Source organism: Geotrypetes seraphini, chromosome 5 (assembly GCF_902459505.1).
Source record: "Geotrypetes seraphini chromosome 5, aGeoSer1.1, whole genome shotgun sequence".
NCBI classification, from domain to species: Eukaryota; Metazoa; Chordata; class Amphibia; order Gymnophiona; family Dermophiidae; genus Geotrypetes; species Geotrypetes seraphini.
In genome coordinates, this window is record NC_047088.1 from 144235063 (window position 1) to 144248587 (window position 13525).

The 13525-nt window shown below is 42.1% G+C and overlaps 1 protein-coding gene across 2 annotated transcripts in view; it reads right to left on the reverse strand.

The window, feature by feature from the left end:
• Nucleotides 1-13525, reverse strand: part of NRP2 (neuropilin 2) — a 354082-nt gene that overhangs the window by 50643 nt on the left and 289914 nt on the right. Inside the window, exon 16 of one of the 2 annotated variants that reach the window (XM_033944684.1) lies at nucleotides 9-4987. The exons of the other annotated variant lie outside the window; for it this stretch is intronic. Coding sequence (XP_033800575.1) covers nucleotides 4701-4987 — 287 coding nt within the window. The 3' untranslated portion in view covers nucleotides 9-4700. Of the gene's footprint in view, nucleotides 1-8; nucleotides 4988-13525 lie in introns of those variants that run through there. 2 annotated transcript variants of the gene reach the window in all.

Below are 13525 nucleotides of genomic sequence, written 5' to 3' on the forward strand. Positions count from 1 at the left end.
GCAGCATTGAAAGCATAATTATTGAAAGCATAATTAGAGACACTCAAAATTGGCGCACTAAGCCAAATTCTTTCCATGTTGAAGTTCAACCTACTTTGGTTGCTTGGTCATAAACTGGTTGAACAATGCCTTGGCGTGTCCATTTATTACAGCAAAATTAAATAAAATTATATAGAAATGGCATCTTCTGTATGTGTGCAGTTTTGTTAGAATTTCTACTAACCCCTAAGGTAAATGGATGTAAGACGAATCAGATGTATGTAAGTTCACCAGCCCTGTTAGTTCTGCCTACTTGATCTTTTCTTCAGGCATAGTGTTTCGAGCAGTAAAGCAAACAAATGCAGATATAATATGTTGTTGATGGAACGGGAAAAGGAAGTATGAAATGGAAATATCCTGTACGGCCAATAAATGCTTCCTTGGTGACAGATTCAAAACTGAACGAGATCAAAAGCTTTTTACTACCTGTGACTAACAATCCAGAATTTAGAAAAAAACAAACAAACCTGAGACACTTAAACAGTTTACTAGAACATTTTGGCAGCCTCTCCCGCTAGCTTTCCATATGTGCTGGAGCGCCTTTACAAAACATCTCATATGTAAATTGTCAGCTGGAGGCATTGCAATGCAGGGATCACAGTGTGAAAACAGTTTACTAGGGAGCACTACGATATAGTAATTATATTGGTTATTTAAAATCTGTAATTTACTAGCTACAGCACAACCCTCATTTCACTACCTGACCTAATAAATTTGGGAACTGTTGTCAAACCGCAAATGCACATTTTGCCCCTCCAAGTGGTTACAAATTAAAACTGGTTTGAAGTTGCTTTCAAATGGCCTCAGCAAATCATATCTGCTCAGTTTACTGATTAGGAATATCCTTTGCACGTTCTGTTACTGCATACCAGTAAATTCCTATTTATCACTGTTGGTCGGTTAAATAGAAAACTACAGGATATTTGCAACCTGTTATACATGACTTTGGGAACTGTACATAGCAAAATAGAATTTACTTTAATATGTAGAGGTATTTATGAAACTTTCTTGTGCCCGGAGCTTAAATAGGTCACATTACCTAACAGAATGAACTATTGCCCATATATAGGGTAATTCTATAAAACAGGATAAATATGTGTGAATGGGCTTAGGCACGAGTGCTTCCATCAGCCACAGAGATACATGTGTGACTTATAGTGTTCTGTACATTATGTGCATGATGGCCCACCCATGCTTCGCCAGACTCTACCCACCCATAAATACTAGGAGTCCTTTAATTAAGCTGTGGTAAAAAGCTGCCTTAGCAAGTCCTTATCTGCTTTTTCCCGTGTCCCAAGGCTGTTCTTACCGCAGCCGGAAAATGGCCAATATTTCATTTCCAAATAAATGGCCATGTGCTAATGTTGCCATTAGCGCGCAGCTACAATTAAAAATTAGCGTGCGAGCTCTTACGGGCACCTATTTTGTAGGCAGTAAGGGCTCACAAACTCATCTCATGCTAATCAGTTAGCATGCAGTAATGTGGCCGTGCTGATTTATGCTGTCATACTCACTATCTGTCCCACAGACATGCTCTCTCTGAGAAAAATAAAGAAACAGCTTTTAGCACATGGTTTGTGCATGCACATTGGGCTGTTACTATATGTTGCCTGAGCACGTCCCACGGTAAGTCTTTTAAAGCTGCAGTAAGCATACATTAGTGCTTGTCATAGCTTAGTAAAAGGAGGCCTATGTATGATATATGCCATCATAGGAGGTCATACCAAAAAGAGTGCACCAAGAATATGTGTAAATGACCAGTGGATCAGCTTATAGGCACATATGTGGGCACACTCTTGCATAAAGGCGAAGAATCTGGTTATGCACCATTCTATAAAATGCCACCTGAATGTGATGGTGTTTAGTTTGAAGGTAGGCAAGCTTATAGGTGGAGTCAGTTACACATGTAAATTATAGAATACTCTAATTTAAGCATGTTTCTTGGCAATCTAGACCCAAGCTTTTAGGCAATCTAGGCTATTAGCTTTATAGCTGGTGTAAATAGTTATGCCTAAATTATGAGCACATATGTGCACTGCTATTCCAGCATTCTATGAAAGAAAGTAGGGGTCTATTTTCTTTTATAGAACAGGTTCTAAATAAGTACCATCTCATAGGAGCCTATTCTATAAAAGAAAATAGGCATCTACTTTCTTCTATAACAGAGGTTCTTAACCCAGTCCTCAGGAATTCAGCCAGCCAGTCTGGTTTCCAAAATATCCACAACGAAAATGATTTGATAAATTTGCAAGCATTATCTGCATTGCATGCAAATGTATCTCATGCATATTCATTGTGGGTTTCCTGAAAACATGACTGGCTGGGTATGTTCCAAAGCACTGGGTTGAAAGTTCCTGCTCCATAAAATACTAACATAACTCGGTAGACATGTGCGCAGTATGTAGGAGACCGTTCCACCAGCCACAGACCTAGTGTAACTGTGGGCATCTAAGGGGGAATTCATCAATGGGCGCTAAGCTATTTAGCGCATGCTAAGGATTAGCATGTATTAAACACCATAGGAATATAATGGGCATCTTAGTGTTTAGCATGTGCTAATTATTGGCACATGATAACATGGTTAACACACTCAATTGCTTAGCGCCCGTTGATAAATTCCATGCTAAATGTCAAAGATATCTGCAAACTTTATAGCATTCTATTAGGTATTCAAGTAAGCATTAGTCTCGACCAGGCTATGCCTGTGTGTAACTACCTTGCAAATATGCAATATGCAAGATATATGTGTATTTACAGGACAGAACTTAGGTAGAAATTTGACATATATGTGTATACATGCTGATATTCTAATTATTTATGCATGTAACACACACATAAAGGATACATCCTATTTTATAGTTTTTCTCCCTAAGTGAGTGCCTGATGGTGTTCAATAGTCTTTGAACTATTGACTATTGCTATGGTAACCAATTCCCTATCTCATGCAACTGTTCTGGATACCTCTTCCCATATTCATTGTAAACATTCGGGGTCGATATTCAAAGCAATTTCACCAGCCAGAAATGGCTCCTGGCTAGTTAAATCACCTGTTCGGGTTAACTGGTTATTTTCAGTGGCACAAATCTATTTAGTGCTGCTAAAAATAACTGGTTTGCACCAAACTGAAAACCAGATATTTGGGGGGCATTCTGATCAGTTAAGTGCAGATATTCAATACTTAACCGGCCAGGTTAACTGCATAAATAGGATGGCATAAAAGTTAGTGCTATCTTTATGCAGTAACTAATAGCTGGTTAAGTGCTGATTATTGGACTTAATCGGCTATGTGTTACCTAGATCCAGAAACCCGAAAATTCAATGCTGAAGCCCCAACATGGCTCGGCATTGAATATCCAGGAATAATGTTGGCGGTGGTCAACAAAACTCCGATTGCTGCAGGTTGAATATCAGGACCACTATCTTCTATAAAGAAAAATGGTTCTCTTTGTCCCTCAACAAATAAACAAAAGCAGTTGTTTTTTTTTTTCTCACAATGTAGACAGCTGGAGTGGAGAAGCTGGCAAAAATGTGGATGAGCAAGAACCGTAGCCTGTTCTAAGAACATCATAAATTTGATGGGGACTGGGCCTGTTAGATCTGTAGGAAACTGCTGTCCACTTGGGGTGGAAACATGGTTTACAGAGGATGAAAATATCTTATATAGGTCAAACCGTCATTCATGTCCAATCCTTAGACAATAATGTCGGCCAGTAATCCAGAAATCCAGTCAATAGTTGGAGACTATGACATTTTCTTTAAGAAAAGAGTCTACCCCACTACACAAAAAATAAAAAATAAAAATTCAACACCCACTCAACATCATCAGCATCATAAATTCCAACTTGCTCACACTACAGTATTTAGCATCTGCTGAAGTGCTCAAGTTTCTCAAAGATTGCATTTAACTGCTATAAACTAAACATTCACTAGAAGCTTTTTTGCTATATGGCAGCTTTACAATAACTCGCTCAGAGAGGGCCTTTAGTTCCTGCAGGTTCATTTACTAGCAAGTTGTAATCAGTAAGGCAGAAGGATGATTTTTTGAACATTCATGATATCCAGAACTTAACAGGGTTTTGTAACTTTTTGATTCAATTGTCTATATCCAGAGATATTAAGTGGGTATCGAGTGTCAATCCATTTAAATTCAAGCAAGAGAGAGGAGAAAAAGGTATGAACATCTCTCCCCAAGTAAACAAACCAGCAGATTTTCCAAAAGATTTCCCAAGATTTCAAGCAACAGAAGAGAATTGAGAAGGATGTCCTCCAATTTCACAGCACTTCAGTTCCTCACACACATTCAACATCTGTACATACACATGTACAGATTTTCAGATATGAATATATACATGCTTTCCGGCTTTCCTTTCTGTCTTCTGGCCGGTTGGGAAAAATCAGTCTTTTGTGGGAGAAAGGGGATAAAAGGCATTCAACTTCCAAGACAAAAGCCAGCACAAGAGCAAGTGCGTCTCTTCTAACAATCCAAGATGCAGCATTATGATTTGAGCCAAACTCAACCCCCACCTCCCCATAAAAATCCCCATAAAAGTGGGGACTGGTGAAAAGTGTTTTACAGTCCGTACGGATATTGGGGAAGGGGTAAGTGCAAATTGAGGCAACATTTTTCTGATGTCTGTTTTGTCCTTGCGCTGGTTTCGCCCTCAGCAGCGCGAGCTGTGCTGGTCATCACGTTCTACTTTTATTGTTAAGGTGGGCTCCACAGCCGATGGGGTCCCGTTGATGTAGTGCGAGGTTTGATAGGTGATGGCGTGATCACTCTTCTTGGCTGCATAGCGAAATCGGTGGTAGTGAAGCACCAGGGCCAGTGCCACAGAGACCAGCACTAGAATGGCGCCTCCAGCAGCCATAACGTAATACCAGTAGGTTGGGATGGGCTGCACTGACACTGTGTCCACTGTGGGCTCGCTCCCTGGCAGAAGGGTGCCCCCTGGTGGAGAGACACAGAAGAGTGTTGCTAGGTGGGATGCATGCAGACTAAGAAATAGAAACAGACATGCTTTAACGTGTGCAAGCAAGCAGTACATGTGCAGGACTATAATTTAATCCAATTTTATTCTTGATACTTCAGCTTAGTCATGATTGGTTTTTAATAATCTTTCCTTATAACTCTCATCCCAATGCATCATGGTACTTGTTGTCCTATAATTAGAACTGCAAGTAGAAGGTGCTTTAGAATGGTAACTGGAATCCAGGCTGTGCCAGAAATGCCATTCATTAAACTTAGCTGACTTGCTAACCTTGTGAGTGGAATTTGATTCTCTTATGAAAATTGATGCCTACTATAACTTGGTGTGGGGGGGAGGGGGCCGACAAAGAAAGAAACCCAAAGAACAATTTACTTTGACGAGCAGAAATGTAAAGCATTTCTTTAAAAATGTGGGTGGCTGAAAGCATAAATAATTCCCATCTTATGCTGGCAGGTCAAAAATCAGCTTATTCTGTGGACAAACCAGTAATTGCTACCAATGAAGACAAATACATTACCTTGTGAGAGGCTAAACTTACAGGAGTGTATTTTTATGCAAAGAATTCTGAAGAGAAATTGCAAAGACAAAACCTAATCTTGAAGAAGTGTGAGAGCCTGTGAGAAACAATCAGAGCCATATTCAGGAAACGTGCAGAGGACAGGGTAAAGTGAAGAAGAGGGAGGAAGTTAGTGGAAGAGAAGTAAAAGAGAGAGAGGTGGTCCAATAACAGGAAGGCGAGATGGGTAGAGGTGAGAATGGACAGAAAACCAAAGAGCTAGAAAGTAGATGGAGAAAAGTGGAGGGATTTTTCTGTCTCCCATTCCCCTCCTTTCTCTCTCTCATGCTCTGTCCCCTCCCTTCCATTCTCTTGCTCTGTCTCTCCCCCTCTTTCCTCACTACCCTGTAGTTTGGTTCTTGCTATAGGCTCATGTTGGGGTTTTTTTTGCCCCCCAGGCATTCACTTCTTCCTCTTCCTCATCCTTACATTGGGAAGCTGCTGTGGTTGGCTCTGGTTGCTATGAAAGCACAGTGGTGGAGGTAGTAGAGTTACCAGATTTCCTGCCCCCAGCCCCGCCCTGTTCTGCCCCTGGCCCCGCCCCATTCCACCACCAGCTCTGCCCCCACATGAACCTTGTGTCTCCTTCCCTGAGCTCAGCGCCATGTCTAGAGGGCTTCTGTGGATGCGTGGACGTCAAAGTGATGACATCATGCTCATGCGCACATGTGTGTGTGTGATCACACTGATATCTGCACATGCGCAGAGGCCCTCCAGACGCGGTCCCAAGCTCAAGGCCTTCCAAAATCCAGACAAACTGCCAACAAATATCTTCCTACTTGGGGTCATGACACCAATAATGCATCATGACATTCATTCTTACCAGAACACCTGGCTTGGACACAGATAAACCCTATGCAAATACAGGACCACAAACTAAAAGTCTTAATATATCCAGACTCTACATGCAGTACAACACCAGAGAAATAGAAAGAAATACATTTCTTTCTTAACAGTACAAAATATAGACAGTACCTTATAGTAAATTCTCTACTTCTGAAACAGTTTTTCAGATTAAGCTAAGATAAGTGAATGATCTCTATTTATAAACTAAAAACACTTTGGGTGAAGTGGAGGTTTGATCAGTGAGGAGGCTAGCTAAGGGATACTTGAACTGGAATGAAATATTAAGTTCAGGTGTAGCCACTGAGGTCTTACTTCAACTAAAAGCTCATTTTACAAAGGTGCGGTAGCGTTTTTAGCACACACACCGGATTAGCGCGCGCAAGCCAAAAAACTACCGCCTGCTCAAGAGGAGGCGGTAGCATCTAGCGTGTGCTATTCCACGCGTTAAGGCCCTAATGTGCCTTCATAAAAGGAGCCCTAAATGTCAATTGAGTTATGAATGAGCACTTTTTGAATATATGCTGAATAATTATCCTGATAAGAAGGTTTAGCGGAGGACAGAACTATTACTGAACTAATTAAAGATAAAGGAATTTATTTATGATTGGGAAGCACTGTGTTTTGATACTCTGTGGATCTGCTTCTTTAATATCTTACAATCAGAGATTTAAGCCACTTTATTAAGTGCTTTTTAAAAACCTGGCAGTTTATCTGGGCTTTTGAAGGCCCCAGCACTGCCAGAGCCACGTCTGGAGGGCCTCCGAGCATGCGCATATGTGACGTGATGATGTCACACGCATGCACGTAGTGTCATTGCGTTGCATCTGCACATGCTCGGAGGCCCTCCAGATGTGGCCCAGAGCTCAGAGAGATAAGGTTTGTGTGCAGGCAGAGCTGGAGGTAGAACAGGGCAGGACATGTCCTCTTTTTTACTTATACAAATATGGTAACCCTACCCAACTCTAGCAGCTTCCTTGTTGATGGGAGGGGAGAGGGACTGATGCCCTTAAACTAATTCCTTCCTCCTGTACTCAGCATGGTGGAGGAACCAGCTGTACACAGCCAATTTTTGGTCTGTATAGTATGACTGTTGCAAGGCCTTGCCAGCCATAAGGTCTGGTGCATTCTCACTGATCTAAAAGCAGCTCTGAGTTTGAAGGTAAGAAAAGCATTTAGTTACCTTTGCACATTTTGCCTGTGTAGTATGCCTGTGTAGAATAGGGAATGGCTGTCCAGAATGGGGCGGGCCTGGGGGCGGGGCCATGGTTCTGGATAGTCCGTTTGGAAAATCTGTTAACCCTAGTCCTGCCAGTACTGTATATAGTTTTAATGAATACACCTGAGACACGCCTTTAATACACATGCCTGAGATGCACTTTTAACACATACTTTTTTGGGGTGATGCATGTATCTTATACTTTTTGAACTTCCACCTTTCATGCAATCAGCAGCCCCAGACCTGTCATAATAGGCTTTTATCACACATGGCTCAACACTACTAGCACCTCCAGACCTGCTGGTAATTTTGGAGCATTAAAGGTCAGCGCTTCATTTTGTGCATCACCCGGAGTGCTCATATTAATATTAATGAGCTCACTGTATTTCATTTCCATACTATTCTCTGAGACTGCTACGGGGCACGGAAAAGACCACGCGGAGACATTCTGTGCATCGGAAGCTAAAATGCTTGCACACTAAACCAGCTAGCAATGGCTTAATGACGAACGTTAAAGGCACAGTAAGTTTAGAGCACTGGGGCCAAAGTTAGGACAGCAATTCTTCTGTTTTGATTTTTATCCAGGCAGTTTTCTGGATAGTGGTGCCAATATTGCCACTTTTAACACCACTCCGGTACTCTCTGGACTGTGCCACTGGATATACTGTATAAGGCCAGTGCCAGCGAAGGCATTTATCCAAATAAATGGATTTGAATATTGACCCATATATTTCAATAAAAGATCTCTTGTTTCACTGTAGTTCATTTTAATATCTTCAAAGCTATATATCTCTACAATAATGATCCTGTCTATGCTGTACTAATTACAAAGCAGTCCTTAGAATTTGCATGGGTCTGGAAGGTGTCTTTATTGAATAAAGAAAAGCTTTTTCTCTTGCTGGTACGCCTGGGAAGGTGTATTGGTTTTCTAACACCCTTTCTTCCATGACTTGCTCTCTCCTATGAATGAGGAACTGATCCCTTAACAAACTGCAAACAGATGGTGGCTGTACTGAACTGATATCAGCAGTTAGTGGGCTGTTGTCAGCAGAGCAATAAAGCTCGCTGCCTAGCAACCATCAAGTGACTTTCTTCTGAGCGTGCTCAGTAACATCCAGAGGGAAATCAATTAACTAATCATGGTATAACGCAAAAAATACACTGTTCTAAGAGTCTGTTACCTGAGGGATTCACATGTGAAACCTAGATTTCAGTGCTCCTTACAGCTGTATAGAGTTGAAAATCTGAGGTGTACTGTTTCAGAACGAGAAAAATAATCATCAACACTACATCCTGTTATGGTGCATACTGTACTTCTTGTTGAGTTTTTTTCCGTTTTCGCATTCCCTGCCCCACTTCTGTGAGCCCTGATAGAAGATTTGAAATGACACTGGGGAAGGAACATGTTTTCTAGGTGCATTCCACATCCTAGCTGAGGATATCATTTTCAAGGATGCATTTTGTTAAACAAAGGATGCATTTTGTTAAACTTTAGACATATCTACCTGTGCTTTACTCTAAAATCTTGATTGTTGCAGTTACAGGATATCCTGAAATATGCAATGTTTTAGTAATATTGCTTACTAAATCATTGGTGGTACTACATTCTATAGAAATTAGAGGTTAGAACTAAATTCAAGTTACACAATGTGCAAGACTTAATGCAAATATGGCTCCTTTTCAATCAGAGAATTACTGCATATTTTATCAGTCTCCAAACAAGGTTCTGCTATAAAACTTTAGCAAGTCAATATTTACACCTTGTGAGACAGCAGAAGGAAATGAGAGACCTGGTTTAGCAGGTAGCAGAGGGACATAGAAACGCAAAGCAAGCTAGAATAATGGTCCAGAAATACAAACAAAAAATAGGTATTGTAATGACTGAGCCATTCAGAGATGATTTGAGAGCTAATCGGTTCTAAATTTAAAAGCAATATGTCAATGAGTGGCTTCTCTGTTACAATAAACTGCACATAGAGCATTATTTGAGTTGCAACCATTATATCTGTCTAACTTACGGGTCCTTTTACTAAGGCGCGCTAGCCGTTTTAACGCACTTTAAAAATTAGTGCGCGCTAAGTGGTTCATAATTTTTAAAAAAGTCTAAAAAGTGGCCTAAATGGCTACTTGGACTATTCTGGTTGGCCCAGGCACCTTAGGCCCCATGTGTGGGCGGGGTTTCAGACGCCTGGGCCAAACCGGCTCCATTCTGCAGCCGTCCGGCCAACATTTTACAGGTATGGGGGGTGGGATTGGGAGTGGGGTGGGGTCGTGGGGTTAGTAGGGGGTCATGGGTCAGCGGGGGGGGGGCCGATCGGAGGTTCGGGGGGGGCAGTCATTGGGGGGTTGTATCAAGGGCAGGAGGGCCTGGGATGCCTCCTGCCCATATTGTAATGGGGGGTGGGGGGTAGGGGGTCCGCCTGAGCAGGAGGGGTTGGGCTCCCTCCTGCCCGATCATGTAGGGAGGTGGGGGGCGAGAGGCCAGGAGGGCTTGGGCTCCCTCCTGGCCTGATCATAATCGGGGGGTGCCGCAGGTGCCAGGGGCAAGAGGGCTTGGGCTCCCTCTTGCCCCGATGTCTTCGGGGAACGTCGGGGTGCCGCGGGGCAAGAGGGCTTGGACTCCCTCTTGCCCCGATGTCGTCAGGGAGGTCGGGGGTGCCGCGGGGCAAGAGGGCTTGGACTCCCTCTTGCCCCGATGTCGTGGGGGGGGGGTGGATTCTGTAACCGGTGTTGTTTTTGACAGACATCGGTTACAGAATCCAGCTTTTAGGTGAAGGACTGGCTCCTCCTTCGCCTAAAAGCCCTTGTGTTGGACGTTTGGGGCTTAGGCGTTTTTTTGGTTCACTATGGGGTATAAGTGTAGACGTCGTGGGGGTATAAGTGTAGACGTAGTGGTGGTCTGGGCATTTAAACAGCTGAATGTAGAGGCAGGCCATTATTTAAAAAAAACCTAATTTTGGACTTTTTTTTTGATTATGGACATTTTCCCTGCTTCTACTTTCAACGTTTAAGGCCTTAGGCCAAAAAGGGACTTAGACGTTTTTTTTGATTATGCCCCTCTAAATGCTAACGCGTGCTAACGTGCCCATTATATCTTCTAGCACAGCTTGTTAAAGTTAGGACACCTTTTTCATGTCCTATTTCTACCCAGTTATCTAGCCAGTTAGTAATCTAAATACCACCGCTAATCAGATAATCAAAGACTCCACCCAGACTCTGGACAGTGCTGAGGTAGTCAGAGGAGATATTCAGTAGTACTCTCCAGCTAAGCCCTGATTCTATAAAAGATGCCTAAAGTTAGGTGCCTAGATCGGCACACCTAGCCGAACTAGGCACTTAACTTTTTTAAATTGGCTTAATCAGTGCTGAATTGAAAGTGCCATTATGAACCAATTAAAAGAGATTTAAAAAATAATTAGCCAGTAGGCGCCTAACGCGATAGGCATCTATCACTTTGAGATAGGCATCTACACCGAGGCACCTACTTGTAAGTAGGCAAGTTAAGGATGGATTCGAGGCAGAATTTGGGTGTGGATTGACTTAGGTGCCATTAGGTGCCTACCTTGGGTGCACTCATTTAGACCAAGAAAACCCTGGCCTAAATAGCAGTGCGCCTAAGGATTTATGCTTAGGTGCCTAGTGGATGATTGACAATCGCTCCTACTGGTGCCTACAACTTAGGTACCGTTTATAGAATCAGGGCCTTAGTGCAACTAAATATTCCTCTTACCATCTGGTTATCTGATTAGCAGCACCTATTAACTGGATAAGTGTCATGCTCTTTGTTTCTCTAGGCGAGCTGCAATGATCAAGTTCAGTGCTTTCAATTCCAAATTCCAGCCCACCTGCTAAGCCCCAATATCTGTCTTCTCATTCCCTCTGATTCCCCTATCTGAGCACTATGTATTGATGCACCTTTTGTCCAGTTTATCTTGACTAGATTGTAAGCTCTTTAGAGCAGGAGCGGTCTCTTCGATGTTTGATGTACAGCGTGCATATGTCTAGTAGCGCTATAGAAATGAGTAGTAGTAGTAGAATATCGGCCTCTTTGTTTTGAAGTGGGTGTTTTGTTTCTTTAAATTCACGTTTAATTCACATAGTTGTAGAACACTGTCACCTTATTATAATTTGGCTTTTTGGAGCACTGAGTATGGTGATGCTAAATGGATGAAGCCTGGACTGAAACTTTGAGTTTTTCTAAAGAACATCTTAGAATGTTATTTACTGCTATCCAGTTATTTCTATATGCAGAAGTCTCACCACAATAAACAGACCTTAAAGTGTTAAATAAAAAAACTGGTGAGATTAGAGTTACTGTATAGGGGTGTGCAGTATTCTTTTTGGATGCGCTATTTTTGAAAAGTATAATTTTAAAAAATATATCTGTTTTATCCAGCTTCCTGTTTTATTTAGAGGATTTTTCAGTACATTTTCCTTTCCTTTTACACATTTTTAGTTCAGGAGCACTATCGTTATCAGTATACAGTATTTGCAGAGTGTGCACTAGTTTTAATAGTTAGCGTTACTAAAAAATAGTACACACTCTTCACAAATAAAGGGGGTGGAAAAGGGGGGTGTCTTATGGACCGAATACACTGCGCCCCCCCCCCCCTTCTTTAGTGGTCGTGGTCCAGCACGGTCTCCTGGATGGCTGCCTTGGTCTGTAGAAGAGCGGCACAGGACTAGGCAGGAAGTGCAAAGGTCACGCTCCTGCGTTGCGTGTCGCTCTTCTAAAGACCAAGGCAGCTATCCAGTAGACTGCACTGGACCACCACCACTAAAAAAGGTACCGGGGGATGAAGGCAGCTTCAGGCTTTGGGCGGCTGTGGACAGCACCAGGCTTTGGGCGGCTGTGGGCAGCTTCTGGCGGCTTCAGGCTGCAGGCGGCTGCGGGCTTTCCAGCACCAGACCACCAGACGCACCTACGTGTAGAGGAGGAAAAACCAAGAGGAAAAAAATTCTGAACCAAGTTTTTTTTCTTGGTTTTTCCTCCTCTACAGGTAGATGCGTCTTATGGACTGGTGCGTCTTATGGACTGGTGCGTCTTATGGTCCAAAAAATACGGTAATATATTCTCTTTAAGTAGCTGATCCTCCAAATTTAGGGCTGAGAATAATCCCTGAGAGGATATAAACAGTATTTTATGGGATGTCTGTGGCTATAAATTACTCTCTCCTCCACTACTCTTGAACCAAGTACAAAGAGCAAAGATAAAGGATTCTTGGTAGGTGGCTTAGGACTCCAATTGTCTCTGGGCAAGAATTCACACTCTTTATGAAGTGTATGCTCATTCAGAAGCATGCACTGTATTAATGACACATGGAAAAGCCAAAGTTTCAACAGAAAGCAACTTATCCCAATTCTTTGTACCATGAAAACTGAGATCAGTAATCTGAAAAATCACCAGAACTCATGTCTCTACTTGATTTGTCACATGATGACTCCTCTGAAATGGTCATAACCACCACCTACTTTTTAGCTATGGATAGACAAAGTTCTTATAATCATCTTCATTGTGCATAAACTTCTTTTTTTTTTATTACTGTTTTAATATCCCCATGTTCCTTCTAAACTCTTTTAAAATTTAACATCTAAGTCACTTAGCACTACAGTTGCTTTAAGGGTCACCAAATTGTTCTCTATGTTTTGGCAAATCTGATCAGCTTACAACATTGCCTGCTCTACAATCAAAATCATCAGATCCAGAGAGCATTTGTTTAACACCTAGTTGGTCTTGATGACATAATCCACATTATCAAGGATTAATCAGGGGGGGGGGGGTATGTACAGTATTCAATTTTGATGCCATAGTGTAATAGAGATATGTAGTCATTTGAAATGACATAAGAAATGTCAACAACCGTTCCAAAGTAGTTTAAT